At 46.2% G+C, this 24,101-nt stretch overlaps 2 protein-coding genes across 3 annotated transcripts in view; one reads left to right on the top strand and one right to left on the bottom strand.

The window, feature by feature from the left end:
* WIPI1 (WD repeat domain, phosphoinositide interacting 1) overlaps positions 1 to 9,331 on the top strand; it is a 29,274-nt gene extending 19,943 nt beyond the window's left edge. The window contains exons 9-13 of the mRNA XM_004432690.3: positions 3,494 to 3,658; positions 4,401 to 4,508; positions 5,193 to 5,311; positions 5,793 to 5,893; positions 8,795 to 9,331. Coding sequence (XP_004432747.1) covers positions 3,494 to 3,658; positions 4,401 to 4,508; positions 5,193 to 5,311; positions 5,793 to 5,893; positions 8,795 to 8,842 — 541 coding nt within the window. The 3' untranslated portion in view covers positions 8,843 to 9,331. The remainder of the gene's footprint in view (positions 1 to 3,493; positions 3,659 to 4,400; positions 4,509 to 5,192; positions 5,312 to 5,792; positions 5,894 to 8,794) is intronic.
* Positions 9,329 to 24,101, bottom strand: part of ARSG (arylsulfatase G) — a 109,031-nt gene continuing 94,258 nt past the window's right edge. For both annotated transcript variants that reach the window (XM_087441483.1, XM_087441484.1), the window contains 3 exons: positions 22,678 to 22,798; positions 18,089 to 18,179; positions 9,329 to 10,644 (listed from right to left, as the gene is read on the bottom strand). In XM_087441483.1, the coding sequence (XP_087297609.1) occupies positions 10,331 to 10,644; positions 18,089 to 18,179; positions 22,678 to 22,798 (526 nt within the window). In that variant the 3' untranslated portion in view covers positions 9,329 to 10,330. The remainder of the gene's footprint in view (positions 10,645 to 18,088; positions 18,180 to 22,677; positions 22,799 to 24,101) is intronic.

The raw sequence follows: 24,101 nt of genomic DNA, 5'->3' as shown, positions 1-24,101 counted from the left end.
CGTCAGCCAGCCGCGTTCTCTGGAGCTCAGAGTCCTCTTCCAGATCGTTCTGTTATTGGCAAGAATGCAGGTCCTTGCAGTCGGAGCAGTGAAGTCCCCGCTTCCTGGGTGGCTCTCAGCTCCAAGAGGCCACCGCATCCCTTCTCACGTAGCCTTCAGTCCAGCAAGTCACGTTGATTCCTTCTCACGCTTTGATTTCTCCCATTTCCCTTCTGCCGCTAGTCGGAGAAAGCTCTCTGCCTTTAAGGCTCATGTGATTAGATCAAGCCCACCTGGATAATCCCCCCATCTACGGTCATCTGGGTCATATAACATAACACAGTCATGGGACTGCTATCTCATCACCGTCACAGGTTCCAGGGACCAGAGCGTGGAATCTTGGGGCCACTCCTAGAAATGCTGCTTGCCGTAGTGTGAGCGCTAGTTGATAGTGTCAAGAACCCACCATGTGCGTGCCCTTGTCCACTCTTGGAGATATTTTACACTGGGAAGTGGGGGAGCGGTGAAGAATTCTCCTCCCACCCCAGCGCTCCCCCCAAGGTCAAGATCCTGCTTCTAGTAGCACAGTAGATGGCTCACGCCTTCTCAGGGGACTTCAGACACCTCGTGTCTTCTGACACTTCTCTCTAGTGTCATTATAGGAAATGGAAACATGAAGAGCTAGTGATGAGCTCAGTTACACTCAGAAAGCAGGTGGTGTAGTCAGCGATAACCACACTTGCACGCGATAGAGCACGTCACAGTTTATAGAGCATCTCACACACTTCCTCCTCTGGATCCCCTCAATATTCCTAGAAGGCAGGAGGTAGGGGTTTCATAACTGGGGAAGCAGGTCCAGAGAAGTTCAGAGTCTTGCTCAAAGCCGGCCTCTGTCTCCAAACCCAGAGTCCACACTAAGTGCCACATTTTATGCCCCTGCCAGGCTTCTAGAGCTGCTCCAGAGTGGAAATGTCCCAGGCACATACTCCTACGCTGGGTTCACAGTTGTACCAAGAGAGACCCATCTGCTGTGACTGGAAGAAATTCTTCTCCTCATGATATGGTAGAACTTTCATGAGAAAAATACTTTTTCCACCTCATTTGTATGAAAAAGTACCCAGCCTCTGTTATGTATGTATTAGTGTGTGTCTGTGACATGGTACCCGGTCTCTGTCCCCCGACTTCTGAAACTCCATCCAAGGGCACCAGCATCCAAGTCCCTGTGCTGCGGATTTTTCAGTCCTGGTTCTGACTTTCCTCTAAAGACTGGTGTAACGCTCTTTCTCTGGAAACCTTGTCCCCCACTGGTCTTTGAGACACTGGGAGCTGCTCCCTTCTCACTCCTCAGTTTTCCTGGAACCCTTCAAATGTGCACTCCTGTTTATGTGCATCCCAAAGCCCGTTGTTTGCCCTGGAGTTCTTACTCTGCACATTTTCCCCAAAGATTGTATCTGTTTTCTAGACTTTCCTATCACTTCTCAGACGGCTTCTAAAACGTAAGCCCTGATCTCTTCTGGGCTCTAATTCATCACCTTTTGTAGCAGGTTGGAGCACTGGACGGCGGCTGAACTGTTAAGACACCGTTCGATCCCGAGGTTCCGCGACTGAGTGATCTCAAACCACTGCTTTACTCACGTCTCCATCTAAGTTTATTATTAGTGCTTAAGACAGGAAATTGCCACTTGAACCCATTTCCCTCTCCAGCCTCTCCTGTTTCTGTCAGTGATTTCAGAAAACCAGGAGCAAAACCTCCGAGTGGTTCTTGACTCTCCCCTCAGCCCATCCACGAAGTGGTAGCGCGTCCTGCCTGAGGTGGCTCACATGTGCCTCCTCAGTCCCATTTCTCGGACCACTGCCCTTAACCAAGACTTTAACACCTCTTGTCTGGTCCACCTCACTACTCTCCTGTTTAGTCTCACTCCTTCTAGTCTCTTCTTACCAATCCAGCCTATATCTTCTTCATGGACTAATCTTCTGAAATGCTCCTTTGAACATGACCCTTCCTCCTCAGACACCTTTATTCCCCTTTGTCCTTGGGAATAAAGTCCCAGCTCCTCCAGCCTGGCACTCAAGGCTTCTCTTGGTGCACCTTATCTGCAGGCTGCCCACCTCTTCCACCTCAGCCAGACCAGCCTGGCTGTGACTCCCGGATGCGCTGCTCATCTGCGTTGGCCACTGAAGTGTCCTCCTCCCGCCCGCACCCCAGCCCACCCCGGGCTCTGAGTCAGACCTGCCTTCAGAGCCCAGCCCAGCGGCCACCACCCCCAGAACCTCCTCAGTCACGCCAGCCTCAGAGACACCATCTTGTAAAATAGCAGTTGCTGCGTGCCAGACACTATGCGAGGCCCTCGCCATACATCACCTCTTGGTTCTCACAGTGGGGTGACTATGGTTATCCCTGTTTTCCAGATGAGGAAGATGGGAACGAGAGGTGAAGGAGGCTCATCCACCTCTCCCTCCTCTGAGGAACTGGAGTAGCACTGCCTGTGTCCTCTGTTTGGCACCCTGTGTCAACCGCTCATGTTTTTTCTTTTTATTTATCTGGACTATGTCTCCACCTTGAACGCTCTTTGTAAATCCCCACCCTTAGCACAGAGCTCTTGGGCAAACAGTACAGGTGTGTGTCACGATGCTTAGGGTCACAGAGTGATGGTCGTATGCCTAGAAGGGCTATCACCTTCAGATGAGAACATCAAGGCCCAGAGAGGTTTGTCCAAAGACCACCTAGCCAGTTGGTAACAGAGAAATAAACTTCAGAGCTTCTGGGCTGCAGTGTGTTCCCCACCAGGACTGGTCCCTCAGCAGGTGCTCCTGGGAGCACATGTGGCCACCCTGGTCCTCCATGTGCTGCCCTCTGTGCAGAGCACAGAGGCAGGTTTGTGTGCCCCGTACACTCTCACGTCTCTCTCCAACAGAGCAGTCACCCGCTTTGTCTGGCGGAGGCCCTAGGATGAAGTTTGATGACTGCAGGGGGCGCACCAGGTCCCTTTGAATTATCTTCAGCATTATGAATCGCTGGGTACCTGCTGGCTCCAGGGCTGTAATCAACGCTGCCCAAAGCGTCTGCCCGGAGGCCCACTTCCCACTCAGTCTGGCTTGGGAGCCTTAACGCTGAGATCGGTCTGTTCTTCTGTGAGCCCAGGACAGGCTTGGCCTTATTTTACAGAGTCCGGATACTGATTCCATCTCATTCTCTACCCTAGCCCCCTTTTAGAAATCTAGAAATCGGACTGATCATCAGATACAGCTTTTTTAATGTAGGAAAGCAGGAGCATGGGGTACCTCTTAACAGCTTGCAGTGGCTCTTTGGAAGGACAAACAAGCCCTTGATGCCCTTTTGGTATTGCCAGAATAATATGTCCTGAGTTGTTCTAGGTGGGCAGAACATTATGTTAAGGCACAGTTCCTTCCTGTTGTGCTGAGTACAGCTCACAGTGTCTGGGTGTGTGGATGACTGGATGGATGCCGGTGCCTGCAGCTCAGTCTCATCCTGGCCTCTGCATTGCTCCCCCAGTCGATCAGAAGAGCCTTCGACCTGGAGCAGCTACATGGGAAAGATGTTCATGGCAGCTTCCAACTACCTCCCCGCCCAGGTGTCAGACATGATGAATCAGGACAGGGCCTTTGCCACCGGGCGCTTGAATTTCTCTGGGCAGAGGAACATCTGCACCCTCTCAACGTACGTATGGCACCACCCACTCTCAACAAGCACAAACTTCACAGATTCATTTCCCAAAGCACAAAATCCCCAAACATGCAAAAAGAAAAAAAACAAAGACAAGAGAAGATGGCCAGGACTGAAAAGCCTGCGATCTCCCTGTCAGCCTCTTTTCCTGTCTGATGGTAGTCTGTATTCTCAGGGGCAGTTGGAAGCTGGCCTGGGAATTTCAACCTCTGGCTATAGTGGCACCATCTTGAAAACAATTCCTATTTTTACATAATTATGTACAAAGGCTCTAGTTCCAGTGTCTAGGTTCAGACACCTATGGGGTCGACAGATACTTCACCTAAGAAGCTGAACATTTAAAAAATTTCATAAAACTAGCCAGCAAAGATAGTGAGCCAATTTTGCACTTTTTCTCTTTCTGTCACCGTGAAAGGCAGACACACATAAGACAGAGACTACTTCCCATTCAGGTGAGTTAATGTTTTTGCTGGCAGTAGCTTTTCACAGAGTAATAGTGTGTACACACATCATTTTGTCTCATCCACGCAATTATGTTCTAAGACAAGGAGTAATCCTCAAGGTAGATCACTAGGTCAGATTGCAAAGAAATAGCCAGAAACCCAGACTCTTGGGTCAGTGGGCTAAGGGTTTGTTGATGGCAGGAGAAGCCAGGGTGAGCAAAGCTTTGTCATTTGAAGCTGGTCCGAAACCCATCTTTGTTGGAATCACAGCACATGTTTCACTTGGCTCTTAGGATCCAGAAATTGCCAAGGCTGTTAGTTGCATCATCCGATGGACACCTTTACATCTATAATTTGGACCCTCAGGACGGAGGAGAGTGTGTCTTAATCAAGACCCACAGGTAAAGAGACTAGTTTTCAAAAAGACAGCCTTCAGGAGCTGGTTGTGTCGAGCTGTCACTTGACCAAGAACAATGTCCAACTTCAGTGCTCTTGCTTTTCACCCTCCTTCACCGGCAGTCTCGGTGGCGAACCTCTAGCGGGCACCTGCTTTGTGTTGGCTTCCATATCAGGCTCCCTCACTACGCTGGACGCTTCTGGGAAAGTGTTGGGTGAATGACATGCAAAATGGCATGTCTTCCTGCTCGGCCTTTCCTCCTCGAACAGTCCCTCGTTCATGATGGGTGCTCAAAAATGTTTACCGAATTGAATTAAAAAGCTCTCTTGATTCCTGTGACCAAGCGCAGGGCGACCTCTTCCTGCTGTGGACAGGACACCATGAGCTGCCCTCGCCCATGGAGCGCCCCTTGAGAGCGTGTCTCAGTGTCCTTGCCAGAGTGTTCCAGGAAGAGCAAAGGGCCAGTCTTGTTTATTAAACGTAAGAGAAAGGGGTGGTGTGAAGGTGCGTGACTGACCCGGGCAGTTCCAGGTGACGTCAGTCCACGCTGACGCACAGGGTGCCGAGAGGTCTGTACTTGAGACTCAAGTGGTCAAGCGCGAGCTTCCTAGAGCTTTTCCTTTGACAGTGTCCTGGATTGGTGATGAGCTTCTTTTTCTTTCTTTCCCCTCTTAATTGCTGCAATTAGCTTGCTTGGCTCAGGAACCACAGAAGAGAATAAAGAAAATGACCTCAGACCTCCATTACCTCAGTCTTATGCAGCAACTGTAGCCAGACCAAGCACATCTTCAGCCTCCACGGTGCCAGGTGAGCGGAGGCAGGGGACCAGCTGCGGCGCTGTTGGGGAGGCATCTCTAACAGCGACCCTCTTCTCCCTCCACTGTCCTCTGTGGATGGAGCACTCTCCCTCAACCATTACTTTCCTCCCAGGTGAGGCCATGGCAATAGCCTTTAAACTCGGGCCCCTAAACCTGGCAGGCATAGCACAAAACGGTAATTTCCCTAACAAGTAGTTCCACCCTCAGCCTCTTTGCGAATTTGCAAACAGGTGCAAAGTGTTAGGTGCCTGGGCTGGAAGGGTGGGTGAGACCAGCCCACCCGTCTCTCAGAGGCTGAGACCATAAATGGTGGGGATTTTGACTCCCCTGAAGAACAGTCTCTCCAGTTGATAGGCAAAGGCAGCCTCCATGGTTCCCCTGGATTCTCCCTTTCTCTGCGGTCCTGCCCTGGGGTCGTGGCGTAAGAACAGACTGTGTGGCTTCTCTCAGGTCTCATTCTTGGTTTCCAGGTTATTCTGAGGATGGCGGGGCGCTCCGAGGAGAGGTTATTCCCGAACATGAGTTTGCGACGGGACCAGTGCGTCTTGATGATGAGAATGAGTTTCCGCCTGTGAGCATTAGGAATCCTTAAAGAGCGGCTCAGTCTGTATGCTTAGAAGGAGACCTTCGCCTCGTGCAAGAGGCGAGGTCACTTTCCCTGTTACCTGGTCTATAACAACTCCTCCTCCTGTCTAATAGTCAGAAAGCCGTAGAGTGTTTATTGCGCTGTGTGCTTCAGATCCTACAGGCTAGTCTTTAGGTGTTGTGCTAAACCTGACAGCATTAGAATAATCGAATACTAATCCAGGGAGTCTCGGTGGCCTTACTACACTCAGAAGCCTGGAATCCTTGACTTTGCTTCATTTAGAAGCACTATCTTTGCTGCTCATAAGGTAGGAACTCATGCCTGTGTAACTCCTATTTTCCTGAGGCTCCTAAGGATGCTCTTGCAGAATGCTGCCGTCCTTGGGCTGAAGATGATGATCTAACAGGGCTGGGCTGCTGCGCTTTGCAGGCAAGCTGGACACTCACCCCTCTCCTGCCCTGACAGGACAGACCCCAGGCTCCCCTGCAGCTGTAGGCAGTTGTTAATTAACAGCCTGACAGCCATGCGGAGAGCGGGAGCTGTGGTGGAGAGCTCCCCCGGGCACCTCTAGCTCGGTTTCCCAGCATCCTTCTTCAGCTCTTCTGGGAGCAAGGGCCCCCAGGGTTGGCTGGGCACTAGGCCTGGCTTCATCCAGCATCCCCGTCTGAAGAGAAGATTCTCTCCCTGGGTGGCTGCCAGGGCCTCCTTAGTTTCTGATTCTTCAAGCTTCCATTTAGAGCAATAGACCCCTCTTGTGAACTTCGGTTAGGGCACGGCCCAGATAGTTAACTTGAAATCATTTAGAGATGGAAGGAGTGTTTGGGCCAAGACTGGAGAGTCAACTGAGTGACCGTCCTGGAGCCAGATAGAAGTAGCCATGTGGGTATTCCTTTGGTGCCCATTAGGTCTTGGTGGATAATGTTTTCTCCTGATCGTTATTTTGTATCAGTTGAGATGCCATTTGCAAAAGGATGGAGTGCAGGTCTGACTTCTTTCTTGCATAGATCCATGGGACAATCTAGTATGTGTATTCAGCTAAAAAAAAAAAGCTATTGTGGGGCCCTTTGGGCAGAACTGGAGGGCTGGGTTTGTGATTTCCCATAAAGGCTCTATGGAGTGCAGCTTGAGATGTACATTTCTGGCTTTTAATAAGCAGATTGCCAAATATGATGCCAATAAGGAAGTTTATATTTTAGAGGTGGAGAGCAGAGGTTCTTAAAAATACCAATTATGAGTATAAAAACATCTGTTCGTTTGCTGCCTCCTGATAAACCAGTTGTTTTGCATTTGGGTTCTCATGCCCTGACTAGCCATAAAGGGAGTTTTTCTGTCCCCCAAAAGTTGGTGTTTACCTGAAGTTGCATCTTCCAGGAACCAGAGCAAGTCAGATGCAGTGGGGATAAATGTGACTGTCAAGGTTTAGAGTGTTCACTCGTTAGGTTCCATTTCAGTAATTTTGGTAAAAGTCTGTGACTACTATAAAAGATTATTCGATCATTAATTAGATTCTTAATGGTAATCACAGTAAACCTCACAACCTCTTATATGTACAGAATTGGGGTACTTTCGATATTGGCATTCAGGACGTGGTCCCTTGCCAAACAAAACCTGTATAAAATAATAGGTACACTGTGTAGATCATTTGTTTGGAGTAAAAAAAAAAAAGTGGAGATGCTTAAGAACTAGTGCTGAAACTTGTCGAGAGGCCTGTGGGCCTATACACTGCCAGGAAGCTGGGTAAGAGCCAGCCGTCCTATCTCCCTCTTAAGGACCAGATGAGTGAGAGCTGGTTTAAATTGCATCAGGGATTTCTATTTATATATGAGGAAGGCTTCCAGCCAGTAAGAGTGTTGATGACTGAACGAGGTTCCCCAGAACAGTCGTTAGACCCTAGAGCCGGTGGTAGGCGTCATGGAGGCCGTCGGCCCCCAGCTCCGCCCTTGAACTGCAGGTAGATGAGGAGGAGAGTGCCGTGCTCCTACGAGATACCGACGTGGTAGCAGGTAGGGCTCTCCATCTCACTGCCCGAGGATCAGAGGTGTGAGTGCTACTGGGATGCTCTCAACAAGGACCATCTCAGTCACGCCCTTATTGGCAATAAGGTTTAACTGGAGATGCCAGACAACGTCTCTCTCTGCCTTCATTCTGAATGGTCACGTCTATTACAAATACCAGAATTCACATCTCTACCCACATTCCTTAAAAACTTCCAGGATTGTGAAAGAATCTTGGAGTCTCAGCTTCGTTAAATCACTTCTCTCACAGTTATGAACATGGGCTTCCTGGATAATCTCATGAGGGGCTCCCTGGCCCTTCGCCTTAAGAAATGGGTCATCACCAGTGGTCTCTTTTTTTTTTTTTAAATATACTGACACTTCCCTGGATAGGATCACTCTTATCTCCTTCGGATTTACTTTCCCCGATAAACAATGGAAAAAAAAAAGAATTGATCATTTCTGTTATCTTAGAAAGATGCTGTATTCAGGAGGGTGAGTAGCTTTTGTTTCAGTGACAAGCCAACCTTGACCTTTTCCGACACCGGCCTTACTCTTGTGAGCAAGAGGAAGGGAATTGGGACCAAGGTATTGACTGACTTTTTACTAGTGACTCAGCAGTCGGTGTTTACAAGTTAAGACGAGCCCTTTTAAAAAGCACACATATACATAAAAACACACACATTTTATATATACATATTTTCTGAAACTGTGCCGTACTCGTCTACACCTAAGTAAGACGGGTGAATTTCCTGTGGCCATGTGTGAGGGTCAGTCTGTGGACAGCCTCCCCTTGCCAACCCCGCATGGGCACAGATCTGTGTCGATGATGCAGCCTGCCTAACAGCCTCTTCGTGGAAAGAGTAAGGCCATTCTGTTTTGATTTCGGTAGATAATCTTGTGCCGTGGAAGTCAGAAGGGCAGAACAAAGCAGTCATGATGACAAGCGCGCCTCAGAAATCAGCACATCCCTATCAGGTGGTTTCGGAGAACACGAGGAAGGTGGAAGAACGGAGCGCGATTGTGTGCGCAGAATGGGGGGCAGGAATGCGGGGTGCCGCCTGCCTAAGCCCCAGAACAAGGTTCTCTGCTCACCACGCCCTCCTCAGCCCTGGCTGCCAGTGGGCGCGGGGGAGACTCTGCATACAGGTCCTGCTATTTAAAATATGTTACAGCCATAGTGTCCATGCTAACTCACCATATTGGTCTATAACCGGAATTTTATATTAAAAAGGGCATCCTTTTTAAATGTATGCTGTGTAAAAATGTACTTATAGGAAAATCTCTTCAAATTGTATTTCTGGTATATGACATACATAGAGAGAGAGACTGTTTTAGCCAGGCAAAGTATTTTTGCAGTGATTGGAATAAATCATTTATTACCTTTGAGTCCCATTTAGGACACTAATAATAAAATCATGGCAATGCATTTTTGAGGCTTTAAAAATTTATTTCTTCGTGGTTTTAGGAAGCAGGAAGAACTCCTAAAATCTTTAAAATACAGCCATTTGACCTTTAAAAGGGGGTGAGGGGAGGCGGGTAGGGCCATGGACTTATCTGTGGGCTCTTCTGCTCTGAGACCTGGAAACAGGTCTGACTATCTAGTCAATACCCTGTACTCAAGGTGTCCCTGGAGAACTTTGTAGAAATGGAGGCTCTCAGGCCCCACCCCAGACCCACTGAGTCAGAATCTGCATTGTCACAAGATCCAGGTGATTTGAATGCGTGTTAAAGATGGGGAAGCCCTGCTCTAGACACCAGTTGGAATGAATCTATGCTAAACTGACCAGCAAAACTGGACACATTAAAAAACAAACCTGGGGCTGGCCAGGTGACATAGTGGTTAAGTTCATGTGTTCTGCTTCGGCAGCCCGGGGTTCACCAGTTCGGATCCTGGGCGTGGACCTACTCACTGCTCATCAAGCCATGCTGAGGCGGCGTCCCACATAGAAGAGCTACAACTCTACAACTATGATCACAACTGTGTGCTGGGGCTATCAGGAGAAAAAAGAAATAAAAGAGGAAGATTGGCAACAGATGTTAGTGCAGGGCCAATCTTCGTCAAAAAAAAGATAAAAGGAACCGAAGTGCTAAAAAAAAAAAGAAAACCTAAAATGTATTGAATGCCTGCTCTACTTCACGCAGCGTGCCAGGCATGTTCATGTACTGCCTTAGGTAATCCTCAAAATCAGCTTGCAGGTTATGTTAAACAATTGCCCAGGTTTGGATGCTGGGCCTTGAACCTGGTCTGACTCAAAGCCCGTGTGCTTTCCATTACAGCTCAGCACAGCTAATCTCTCAAGCCAGCAGGCAGAAGGGACAATGGGGGGCGCCAAGTGGTGGCCTCAAAACAAAATTCTGAGACTTAGTTTGAAAGCATAACTCTAAAGAGGGTAAAACTGAAGTTGGGGGGTAAACTTGCCCCATCTCATTTCTGGATCTTTCTGCTCATGGAAAAATCGGTCTGTTGGGTGGTTTGGCAGCGGCAGGCAGTCTGGCGGGGATTGCAGCAGGGAATTACTGAAGGATCCTGAGTGTAATCTGCTCTGGAGATGTTGTCAGCAGTGATGTCTTGAAGGATGTCTGCAAGGACCTCTCTAACCTTGGGCAGTATGCGCTGGTATTCGGCACTGCCTCTTTCTAGAGGCACACCTTCTGCAATATCATCTTCTAGATTAAAAATAAGAGGAGGATCATGATGCTGCTCGGGCCCAATGCTCCCATCACAGGCTTTGGCTCCACCTGGAGAGAGGGTGACAAGAAATACCCCGTTAAACCCAACTTTGGCCCTATGTTGGAAAGAGGAGGACTGTGATTATCAATTAATTCAAACCAGCACTTGCATATTCAAATGATTGCTTTCCCTGTCAAAGAAATTACGTTGAGAATCTAGAGGCTCCTTCCAGTGATGCTCCTGTTGTCAAAATGATCTGGAACTTCTCCTTGGAGTTGCCTTCAGAGCCAGTAAAACATCTATTCAAATATCTTTCATCTCTGCCCTTTGGGAGTAAATTTAATGTTTTTTGACAATTGATTTCTTAAATACCAAAGATATTCAATTTGGTGAATTAGGCGGCAAGGCAAGTAATTTCACTTTGGGTTGAAGTTGAGATTCTTGTATGAATCAGAATCTGGCTATTAAGGCAGTCCCACAAGAAGAGTGACAAAAATGTTTAGAGTGATGGCAGCATCCCTGGCTGTTAATGATTCAGAGTCCTCGTTTTTTGTGTTTGCCTTTTCCATAAAAAAAATAGTTAAGGTATCTGACAGAAATCAATATAATATAATTGAATAAACAAAAGGAATTAAGGCAAAGGATAGCCCATGGAAATACAGGAGTTCCTAGACACCCACTTTGCCTCTGAGTTTCTCAGCAGCCAAATATTAATAAGGTAGAAACTTATCAGCCGCTCAGGAGAGACAGAGCTTTTTCTGGCACTGAGATGTGAGAGAAATTTTCCCAGTGCTCCTCCTCCGGGGGACCCTGCGTGATGGAATGCTCAATGGCTGTGTGATTAGTATGGTCCAGCTGATGACGACTGATCACACCCTTCAGTACATGATGAGAGCATAATGCCAAAGTGCAATTCAGTAAAAGCAAACCCACAGGGGCCGAAGCCATGCTGAGGATACGGCTTTCATTCTGGTCCAATCTGAACAGAAATAAGATGTGAAATATGGAGTGAGAAGAATGGGTAGATCGCACAGCCTTTAGGCAGCCCTCCGTTAATGGTCTTCCTCTTGTGACTGAGACTCAGGTTGTTCAGGAGAGAGGAAGAGTTATTGCCTTTGCCTAGAGTTTGGAGTTGAATTTGGCTCTTCTTCATTGCCAGTAAAGGGCAGTGACATGAGGTTTGGCAATCAGCCAAGCAAAGGTTGGGACTGACCTCTCTTGTAAAAATGAAAGACTCCCACTTAAGGCAATAGTGGAGTAGCTTGCATAGAACTAACCCTCCTGTGAATAGCAATGATAAATTCTAGGCAATATATTAAAAAAAAAAATACAACCAATTGAAGGCACTAGAAAAATAACCAACACAGGCAGAAACTGAAAGGGATTCGATCCTTGAAAGGAGGAGGCCGCACTGGTTTGGGTCTGTGTTTAAAAGTTTTTTCCCCGGGGACGCCCCCTGTCTGTGCAGCATGGAACAGCTGGAGCCCAAGGAGAAGACTGTGGTCTCTTTGGCTTGAGATGTCAGGGGACCAAGTTCAGGGCTCCACAACAGATGAAAATTGGTGGACGAAATCCTGGGGAGGAGGGAGCCAGAGAGGGGAAGCGTCGAAATCTGAGAATAAACTCCCTTCACATCCTTGGCCGACCCCTGAACTGTGCACGCACAGGGGATACAGATTCTAGCAACAGCTAGAAGTTTGAATAGCTCAGCAGACGTTTCTGTGTCACTTCCCCACTGCAGGGAAGATAGAGTTTAGAGTATGAATTCTATTAAGTTAGAAAGGCTTGATAAACACTTCATATTTTCCACTGAAGTCCCAAAAGGTTCATGTTTGGAATAAAGACCATGTCCCAGGACTAAGGCATTTACCTAAGATTACAAACAAAATCTGAAAGAGCCAGTTCTAACGAAGTATAAAACCAAACCTCCACAAATTTAAGGGGATTAGCTAGTAACTGCCTGTGAGAACAAAAAATCAACACTCCTCAGATAACAGACGTCAGAATCTCTACAATGCATCATCCATAATGTCCAGGTTTTAAAAACTAAAGAAGAAACTTCCAGTTTCTGGTCCGGCATACAAGGAGCTTAGAAGTTGTCCCTCCATCCTAACAAGCAAAAATCTGAACAAACTGAAAAATCAACAACTCTTTTTTGATCTATCAGAGAAGTAAAGTCACAGGGCAAACCACTGCCCCCAAATGGGAGAGACAGACTGGTGAATACAGAGAATCACAACATACTGGGGCAGAAACCTACGAGCAGACACCTCCGGGAACCAGTGCCCTTGGAGGAAAACTGAACTGTAATTGACGAACTGTTGGAGCCTCAGTGTGGACAAGTTTGAGAGTTAAAAACCCCATGGGGGGGCCAGTCATTTCTGAGATGGAAATCTAAGAAAGAATCAAAAAGAAATGCTAGTGATCAAAAACACTATAATGGAAATAAGAAAAAGAATGCCTTTGATGAGCTCATTAGTAGAATGGACATGGCTGAGGAAATAATCTCTGAGCTTCAGGGTATCTCAAAAGAAGCTTCCAAAATTAAAAACCAAGGAGAAAAAAGGACTGACAAAAACAGAACAGAATATCCAAGAACTGTGGGACAACTACAAAAAGTATAATAAATGTGTAATGGGAATACCAGAAGGAGAAGAAAAAGAGACAGGAACAGGAGAAATATATGAAACAATAATGACTGAGATTTTCCCCACACTAATGTCAGACACCAAACCATAGATTAAGGAAGCTCAGAGAACACCAACCAGGATAAATGCCCGTGAAAGGTACTGTCAAGAGGATGAGAAGACAAGCCATAGACTAGAAGAAAATATTTGCGAAAGACATATCCGATAAAGGACTGTTATCCAAAATATACAAAGAACTATTATAACTCAACAATAAGAACGTGAACAACCCAATTAAAAAGTAGGCAAAAGACCTGAACAGATACCTCTCAAAGAAGCTATACAGTTAGCAAGTAAGCATATGAAAGGATGCTCAACACCATATGCCACTAGGTGGTTGCAAATTAAACAACAGTGAGATACTGCTACACGCCTGTTAGAATGGCCAGAATCAAAAACACGAACACCACCAAATGCTGACGAGGATGCAGAGCAACAGAAACTGTCACTCACTGCTAGTGGGAAAGCAAACTGGTACAGCCACTTTGGAAGACAGTTTGGTGGTCTCTTACAAAACTAAACATACTCTTCCCATATGATCTAGCATTTGCACTCCTTGGTATTTACCCAAATGAGTTAAAAACATATGTCTACACAAAGACCTGCACGTGGAAGTTTATAGCATAATCGTCAAAACAATTTATTCATAAGTGTGAAAACTTGTAAACAACCAAGATGTCTTTCAGTGGGTAAATGGATAAATAAACAGTGGTGCTTCCAGACAATGGAATATTATTCAGCACTAAAAATAAATAAGCTATCAAGCCCTGAAAAGACATGGAGAAACTTTAAATGCCGTATTAGTCAGCACAGGCAGTCATGACAAAATACCCTAGAAAACGACAGACCAATATCCCTTATGAACATAGATGCAAAAAAACTCAAGAAATACTAGCAAACTGAATCCAGCAGCACATAAACCATAACCAAGTGGGATTCATCCCAGGGATGCAAGGTTGGTTCAACATATGAAAATCAATGTTAAACAGTGTAGATTAATAGAATAATGGACCAAAAAAATGATCATCTCAAAAGATGCAGAAAAAGCATTTAACAAAATCCAACACCCTGTCATGAGATAAACACTCAACAAACTAGGAATAGAAAGAAACTTCCTCAACCTGATAACAAGTATCTGAAAAACCCACAGCTAACATCGTACTTAGTGGTGAAAGACTGAAAGTTTTCCCTCTAAGATCAGGAACAAGATAAGGAAGTTCTTTCAACATTGTACTGGAGGTTCTAGCCAGAGAAATTAGGCAAGAACAAGAAACAAAAGGCATCCAGACTGAGAAGGAAAAAGGAAAACTACCTCAGGGCTACCACAACAGATGAAAATTGGTGGGCGAAATCCTGGGAAGGAATGAGCCAGGGAGGGGAAGCCTTATCGTCTGAAAATAAACTCCCTTCAAATCCTCGGCTGACCCCTGAACTGTGCATGCACAGGGAAGACAGAGTCTAGCAACAGCTAGAAATCTTTGTAGATTCTACATATAAGATAAAATGATCTTATATATATAGAAAAGCAAATGAATGAAACTCTCCAATTAAAAAGCAGAGACTGTCAAACGGGATGATATAGCAAGAGTCCAATCTATGCTGTCTACAACAGACTCATTTTAAATAGACAAACAAATGAGTTGAAAGTAAAAGGAAGAAAATAGATACATCATGCAAAGAGTAAGCATAAGAAACTGTGGCTATGTTAATATCAGGCAAAATACACTTCAAGATATGGAATACCAAGATAACGAGGGACATTTTGTAAGGATAAAGAGTCCGTTTTTAAGGAAGACAAAACTAAAGGGAAATCTAGACCATCCACGTCCTAAATGGAGATTTTAACACCCCTCTCTCAATAACTGGTAGAACAACTAGACAAAAAGTCAGGAAAAATATAGGTGATTTGAACAGCTATCAACCACCTCCATCTAATTGATATTTATGGAACATTAAACACAAGAACTGCAGAATACACATTTGCTTCAGTTCCACAGGCTATTTTCACCAAGATAGACTATGCAAGGCCATATAATAAATATCGGTAAATCTCAAAAGATTGAAAACTTCCAGGATATACTTTCTGATGACATGAAATTAAATTAGAAATTACAAAGATAAAGTACCTTTCTAGAAAGGCCCCCAAAATTTGGAAATTAAGCAACACATTTCCAAATAACCTATGGGTCAAGGAAGAAATTAGAAGGGACATTAGAAAATATTTCCAACTAAATGATAATGAAAATAAAACATGTCCGAATTTGTGAGATGCAGATAAAGCAGTGCTTAGAGGAAAAATTGTAGCTATAATTGCTTATATTTGAATATAAGAAAAGTTTAAAATTAATTGTCCAGTGTCTGCTTCTGGAAACTAGAATAAGGAGAGTAAATTAAACGCAAAGTAAAGAAAGAAATAATAGAAATAAAAGCAGAAATCATAACATAGAAAACAATAAAGGAAGTTAACAAAGACAAAAGGTGGTTCATTAAAAAGGTTAATTAAAAGGACAATGGGGAATATATTATGAACAACAATATGCTAATAAATTTGACAACTCAGATGAAATAGACAAATTATTTGAAAAACACAATTTACCAAAGTTGATACAAGAAGAAATACAAAATCTGAAGAGCCCTATGCCTATTAAAGAAATTAAATTTATAAGCAAGAACTTTTCCATTAAGAAATCTCCAGGCCCAAATAATTTCACAGATGAGTTCAATCAAACATGAAAGAAATAATACCAACGTGACACAGACCCTTCCAGAAAGCAGAAAAGAAGGGAACACTTCTCAACTTAATTTACGAGGTCAGCAAAACCCTGATACCAAACCCTGACACAGACACTACAAGAAAGGAAAATTACAGATAAAATCTTAGCAAATCAATCCAGCAATATATAGAAAGAACAATACATCACAACTAAGTGGGATTTATCCAGGAATGTAAAGTTGACTTAATATTTGAAAATCAATCTGTGTAATTCACAGCATTGAGTGTACTTACATAGGTATATACATTTAAAAAAAACTCATCAAATTGTATAGTTTAGATCTGTGACTTTCACTGTGTGTAAAGTTTGCCTTAGTTACTTAAAAAAAAAAAAAAGTCAGTAAGATACCTTAATTCTAGGCCACACACCAAAACAGACTAATAGCCTTTTCAGGCCACTCCTAGTTCAGGACCATAACAGCAGATCCTCATCGTAGGACACACATCTTTCTCTGATCTAATGCAGTAGAGGTCAACTCATCTAGCTTATCCAAAAGCAGTTGTAAACAATTAGGATGCAGATTTCCCAAGGGCCAGGGACGGGAATCAGAGCATGTCCATGTTTCATCCTATTCACAATTTTCATCCCATCTGTTGAGGTTTCGGTCCTCCCTACCCTGACTCTCCCGGGAGTTTGGGGACTCCTCAGAAGAATAGACCTCCCCTGGGTATTGTAATTCCAGTCTGATAGTGATCATTTTAAACAGTCCTATTACTTCATAGTCACATTTATAATTCCAATACTGTGGTGTCAAGGGCTTTCTGGCAGGGTTATGACTTCTGAAATTAACTCAGCCTGGAGAAACCATACCTCTTAGATAATGTAATGTAAGGACTGTAATCTAGAAACTTTCCATCTGAAAGCATAACAAATATCTGACTCGTTTGCATTTTAGGTTTTGGAGAATCAAAGACTGTTGTGGCATTTTTAATATCCCTAGAGTTACGAATTCAAAGAACTTGTTTTTATGCCACATTTTCCTCGGGATCATTTATTTACACTTGGGGAAAATAATTTGTGTTCTTTATTATATAATTCTTTGGAAAGCTCTAACATCAAATAACTGAATCAAATTGGAATCCACATCAGGTCCTAGATTTGGGGGGGAGGGTTGTTTTTTTGTTTTCGTTTTTCATTCATTAAAAAGAATGTTAGGGTTCCTACTAGATGCAAGATACTGTGCCACGCACTTAAGCACTTAAAGACAATAAAGATTAACAAGCTTACAGAGCTCTGAGTTTAGAGAGGTTAAAACCAGTAGAGGAAATAAAACGTACATAAATGACTGGCATATATGGCACAATGTGAAAAATATCAGAGTTCTCCACATCCTACCTGGCTGGGAGGATGAGAGGGAGTTTGTGATCAAGGTGGCATTTGGCCTTAAAAGCTAAGAGGGACTTTAATATGGAGGCCAAGGAAGAGGGCCATTGCTCTTGGAGAACTAAGACTAGAAAAGTAGAGGGACCCATGATGGAGGGAGTCTGAATTCAGTTGGCAGGAAGAAACCATTGGAAGAGTTGAGGACCATCCTGATCCAGTATCATATTTCTAAAATATACATTTAAGACAGTCACAGAGTGAAGCAAGAAGCAGAGAGACTTCTGTTGGTTTGCTAAATGGACCTCTAAAGTCTATTTTCTGAAACAGTCTATTGTCAAGTAAATTACACTTTAAAATATCTGCAAGCTTCCATTTAATGTTGAGCCAAACTGGCATTTAAAGCATAACAATGGAATGAAACATTCTTCATGTGAAAAGGAGCTGTGTAAATGTGCTGAACTAACTCTGAGCTTGCTGGAAATTTAGGCAAATGGTAGAAAGACCTTGTTTGTGCATTTGTGGGTACGGAGGGCCTGTGCTGGGCCCTTGAATGCTGGGACCTTCTGCCAGACCTGGGTTTTGGCGGGGGACACTGTCAGAGGTGCTGAGAGTTCCCAGAAGGAGGGCAGCCCACACTCATTCCTGGAGGCCTGAGTGAGAGTCCAGGTGGAGTAGGGATCAGGGGCCACCATCCGGGTGTGTGAGCGGGAGGCACCTCTCGAACTCACCAGTGGTGTAGAAGGCCTTGTAACGCTCCAGGCGGATAGTCTGAAGGGCCCCGTACTCTCCTGCTGCCCCACTGTTGGGGTGTAACAGCACCTAAGAAAGAGTGGCAGGGCTTACTAATAGGAAAACCATGCTAGATGCCCCCTGGAAAGCATTACTTTCTTTGTCGTGGTCCTGCTTCCCCATCACCCCACTATCCCGGCCCCCACCCCTACCGCGCCCCAAACGCTGACAGCCATGGGACTATAGTCCACACTGGCCATCTCCCAGGAGCCTTTGTAAAATAGCTATTTTGCTAATTAATTAATTGGAGCGGGTTACAGCTCTGGTCAGATTCCTAGGCCCAAAACCAGCTCCATAATTTGCAGGGTCCAGTACAAAATGAGAACAAGAGAAATCTTGTCCAAAAATTAAGAATTTCAAGACAGCCACAGCACGTGGGCTATAAACCAAGCACAGGGTCCTTCTAAGGGTGGAGCCCTGGTCACACACCCAGGAGGCCACCACTGCCTGGGCCCCACTCCTCAGGTTCAAGATGGGGCCTGGGAACCTGCATGGTCTGAAAATATTCCCAAGGATTCTGACGCAGGTGATCCTCAGATCTCTTTGAAAAATGGCTTCTTCAGCAGCCAGTCAATTTTCTAACTCTCACTTGATCAAAGATGGCATGAGAAGCATCCTTGCGAGGACAGCTCAGTGTGGTTTCTCCAGAACTGGGCACAGCCCAACCTCTGAACGTAGGTGTCCTCACCTTTGACTCAACCCTCCTCCACTTGGACTGAGGAAATCCTTCCATCAGGTCATCGATGAAAGAATCACTCTACAGAATGGAAACACTTAATTAAGGGTTTCCAAGGGTGGGATTTGGTAGAAAATAAATGACCCGTGTCCTTGGTAGGTTGGTGGGCTTGGGCTGGAAGCGTGAGACCGCCCTGGTATGAATCATGACCAATATATATTGCTGGAAAGCGCTTACATGATTCAAAGTTTCCATGGGGCTAAAAAAAAAAATGAGAAACATCTGTTGGAGCAGTAAACAGCTGTCCCCCCAAGTTTCCCAGCTCCAAGAGGATGCCGCCAAGGGTGGGGCTCCTCCCACACCTGCTGCTTCCGTGCTCTCGTGACAATCTCGCAAGCTCCCCCGCCAGTGTGATGACAGCAGGCTCCTTCCAAACAGGAAAAGAAGTCAGTAACTCAAAACCCTCACTTCTTCCAGGCCTGCAGGAAGCCAAGCCTCTCACCGCAGGAGGCTGTTTTGTTTCCTTCTGGAGAGGGCAGGAAGTGGGAGATTTGGAAAACCTATTGTCAACTGATCTATGATGCACTCAGGCCCCCAGAAGGTGGGAGTCAAGGTCCACGGGTTTGAATCATTGACATTATTTGAGTCTCAGTAACAGAAATTCCATAAGGGTGGGCTGCCACATTCAGGATATTTATGCGGTGTTACCAGAGGCAGCTTCCAAAATCCAAAAGGAAGCAAAACTTCGGGATGGCTCGCTCTCAGAAATGTGGATGGATTTTGGAGAACTCGTATATGCCTTTTTTTTTTTCCCTTTGAGCAGACTGATTATGGCGTTCTTGTTTATATCAACATAGGAAGGAGGTTGGCAAATTTACACATGAATCACAGCTGAAGACATTTCCTCTCCAAAGGACTTCCGGTCCGAATTTCAAAGATAACTTTATCTTCTGCAAACATGTTGCACCTTCCAGACTGCGTTTCTTACCTGTTTGCTCCGTTTTATTTTGTTTTGCTTTTTTAAGCAGGCCAGTGTCTCCTTACATTAGGCCCTGGGGTCTGGTGCTTAGTTAGCATCCCCAGGAGGGCACCTCCACCCCATCAGGGTGGGGTGCACAGCTCCCGTCTCCAAAAAGTGTTTGGCCATTTGCCAGCCACTCCGGATGGCGTCTTTCACCACTAGGGGCCTCCCTAAGAGAAGTGATCCGTGTTCTGGAGACTAAAACCAGCTTCTGTTCCCTCAATGTATGGCCTCCAAGGATGTGCCAAGCATTTTATGACCCACAGCAGCCCCAGACTGGTTTGGGCTGGGCAGGTGCAGAGCCATTAAGGAAGCCGTCCCTTTGCCGACAATTTTTGGACTTGGTCATGGCAACGTGGGGCTGAGATAGGACTTGACCAGTGTTGACAACCTCCAGCTTCCACCTGGGAGTCAGGCAAGCACAAAGTGGGACATTTGGTGCCAGGCTGTGCATCCTCGCCTTCCTGGCTCCCCTCTCCCTCCTTGGTTGCCCTCATTGCCTAGACAAAGACCTACCAAGATCAGAAGCAGAAGGCTCAGCAGATGCAAGAATGCACAGCATGGCATCAGCCGCTGTTGGCTTCGAACATCAGACATGATATCCCTAGCTGCGGATGAAGTGGGTAGTGAGAAGACCATTCAGGAGGAAAACCAAGAGCCCGTTATTTGCCTTTAAAGCTCTTAAAATTGGGCTTGAGGAGGTTGCCCAAGGGTACCTCGCTCTAGGTTGCTTTAGCTCTTCAACTTTCGGTTACTTTGTTTGCAAAATGGGGAAGAACCCAATTGCTGAGAAGTATTTGCATATTGTTTTGAGATAACCATCAAGGAGTTACTTTGAGCTTCTTAAAACTGGAATGGTTTTCTAAACCAACCCACATTAGAACCGTTGTAAGCCCAGGACATATCTAAGAGTGAACATAAATTGTGTTTATTGAAAAATACATGTGTACACATGTAAGTATGTGTGTGTATATACATAGGTCCACGTATGTAAATCTCTATAGTCACTCATATTTTTACCTCCTGGCCTCCCTTCTGCAAATTCAAGATGATGGACTCTAGTCTCTTTAGTGGCTGACCAGAAAAGACCAAAGACAAATTCAGGGCCAACAACTATCTATGTTGCCCTCAAACTCCAAATAATCTTATCTCGAGCATCTTTACTAACATTGCAGGAATATAGTGCTCTGGGAGGCTCGGTGTGGCCCACAGGTGCCAGCTCTAAACTGCTTTCACTCTTGAAGATAACCATCAGCAGCTTCCGGTAAGCAGTAAGTTATAGCTGTTTCCTTCTGGGCCATGGGGTGTGGTTAGGGAGCAAATTAGCCCAACTCCAGTTGTGTTACCACACATCGTATGTCCCCATGAAAACCCCAAACGGTGTTGTGGCTCGTATCGGGTCCTTCTACCTGGTTCCTGGGCCCAACCCCTTTGGGCACGAGACCAATGACGATTAAGCCCCAAGGATGGGGCCTGTGTGAGTGTGCAGAAAGCTGCAACTAGAGAAAGAGAGCGCGCTCCCGTCTGAGAACGGAAGTTAGCGCGAGAAGGAGCTGGCTTCCACCGGTGGACCAACAACGTCAAGGGGACCGCAGCCCTTGAAGCACTTCCTGGTGACCCCAATTATTCTATTAGTAGCTGTGGTAATAAACACTCCAGAGCACCTCTCCACTGACGTCTTCGATAACCCCCCAGGGTTACATACTGCAAACTTCCAGCCTGCAGGCGGAAACCATCTTCCTGCTTTGCTGCTGCTGGGAAGTGAGGCTTGGCCTGGAAGGGTCTATAGCTCCGGAGGGTCAGATACTCCGGGAAGAAGCAGTGCTTCTTCAGATGACATTCCAGACATCATCTGACAGAAACTACACCAGTGCTCACAGAGGCACCGATGGCCCCCTCAGGACCAGTGTGCTGGTTTGCTGGGGCCGGTGGAGAGGGAAGGGCAGCTCCAGTAACCGCCACAGTACCTTTGAGCAGCACTTGAGTCACTTCCATGTGACCCTCGGTAAACACATAAATAGACTCTTTGATGTGTGAGTCCTTAACTGAGAAGCCGTGTACTCACAGGGCCTTACAAGGGGCCCCTGGGTTCCGCCGGCCTCCTCCTCTCCTCCCACTTCCTCTTCCTTTTGGCAAAAGGAAAACACACGGAAATGACAGGGAAAGGCCATCAGGCCTGACATTTCCTGGCAGTCACTGCTACCAAGGGCTTCAGAGCATGCAAAGAAGGGACAGTGGGGTGCTGGGAAGTGGAAGCCCAAAGCTAGTGCAGGGGCTGTAGAGTCATGTGTGTGCAGAGCCCTCCAGGAGCCGGGAAACGTCCCTTCTTTCATTCATTTATGCATCCAATTTGCATTTACTGCATGCTGGCTGGATGCCAGGCACTGTTAGGTGCGCTGAGAATTCACCGGTGAGATCTTTGCGCTCAGGAAGCTTCTGGTGGGGGAGCCCCACAACACATAAGTCACAGACACTGGTCAGCCATCTCATCTAACAAAATGTGCCAGGTGCCTACATTGTGTCAGAAAATTGAATAATTGTGAGAAAAAAACCCATACGTTATAGGGAATGAGCACCAATGTACACCCACCCTAAGCCAAATTGTTAAATATAAATCTGGATGGACAAACTGGATTGATTATAGGGGAAGAGAAGGAAGGGAGTGGAAAGAGAGGGTCATCTCTAAGGAGTCACTGCTTAGTGACTGGATCTTCAGCAGCCACTTGCATGCATCTTCCGAGGACAGTTCTGTTTGCACAAGGGCTCCCGGATGAGAGGTGGAGGCCAACCTCCTGAAGAGCCTGCGCGGGGCACATACCTCCTCCACTTACCCTGTGCCCAGTCTTCGACCCACCAAAGAGCACCTCAGAGGCATCCAGACCATCAAAGTGCCGGTCTCGGGGCAAGCTGGCCCCAGCCAGAGCCACCACGGTGGGGAAGATGTCCAGCACACTGCAGGAAGAACAAGACAGCATTGGCCCCAGCTGTTCCAAGACTCTCCCTGGCCATGCTGTGGTCAAGACCCACCCGAACCAGCCCAGACTGAGCACCAACAGTCTCCCATATGGCCTGCCCCCTCTGCCTGCCTGTCCTTCCTTCAGGTTCCACCTGGACTTCTGCTCCTACAAGAGGCTGAATGGCTCAGTGGTTCAGCACCCAGGTTCCGGAGCCAGGTGCTGCCTGGGCTCAAATCCCAGCTCTGTCATCCGTCTAGCTTCTCAGTGCCTCAGCCTTCTGTTCTCTAAAATGGGCATGATAATAACAGTGCCCACCTCACAGGGTGGTTGTGTGGATAAAACACACAGGTAAGGCGTGTAGAAGGTGGCCAGCATGCAGAAAGTGCTCACTGGATGTTTGTGTTATAATTATTCTCAGGGGTACCTCTCTAAGGACTAAGGGTTTCTACCTGTCACCAACTAGGCCACAGCCACTCGCTGAGAGGGAACAGTGTGCAACAGGTGCCCACCAGAGATTGTTCACTTCATTTTTCTTTCCCTGGGCCTCTGTGTTGCAAATATCTAGACTTTGTTTAGAATGCCATGATATGTGAAACATTCTACTCTTTTATTTTAGCTCTTTTTTCCCATCACAAAAGAGTAAATATTTATGGTAGGAAAAAAAAATAGAACATCCAGAAATATAAAGAGAGAACAGCACTCAAATAGTCCATCACCCAAAGGCAACCATTGTTAACATTTTGGTGGATTTTGTTAATGTGATTTTTTTTTTTTAAGTCATGTGGTACAATTTTCACTCTGCTATAGGGCATAGCTCCCTCTGGGCTGCTGTGCTCACGTCAGAAAAAACTCTTCAGCGTGAACAGACAGGCTGCCCTTTCAACAGAGCTGTTTATCTGAGGGCCAGGCCAACTGAGAGTGAGTGGGACCTGATGGAGCCAGGAGGGCAGGGCCAATGTTGGGGATGGACTTCCCCAGGAAAGAGGTCCTGGTTCCCTAAGGCAGAGCACAGCAGCAAACTTCAGACTCATTCACAGGGAGACCCTAAGGGCCACGCCTCCCACTTTCCCCACGGGGGGTCTGGGGAGGGGCTCTCCAGCCTCCAAGATGCGCTGCAGGAGGGACCTGTCATGGGGCTCCTCTTCCCTCCGCCGGCCTCCCACTGCTCTCCAGGACTCGGCTATAACCCCAGGCAGGATCTCCCCTCTGACCACGGTACAGAGTGTTTCTGGTTTGCCTTCGGCTTTCACAGTCCACATAGCTGGTGGTTTATCTCTTGAGATACGCGCTCCAGGAGC

The sequence above is a fragment of the Ceratotherium simum genome, chromosome 16 (genome assembly GCF_057802395.1).
Source record: "Ceratotherium simum simum isolate JZ-2026a chromosome 16, ASM5780239v1, whole genome shotgun sequence".
Taxonomy (NCBI): Eukaryota; Metazoa; Chordata; class Mammalia; order Perissodactyla; family Rhinocerotidae; genus Ceratotherium; species Ceratotherium simum.
Note: the sequence above shows the minus strand (reverse complement) of the source record. Positions and strands in the feature narration are given on the sequence as shown.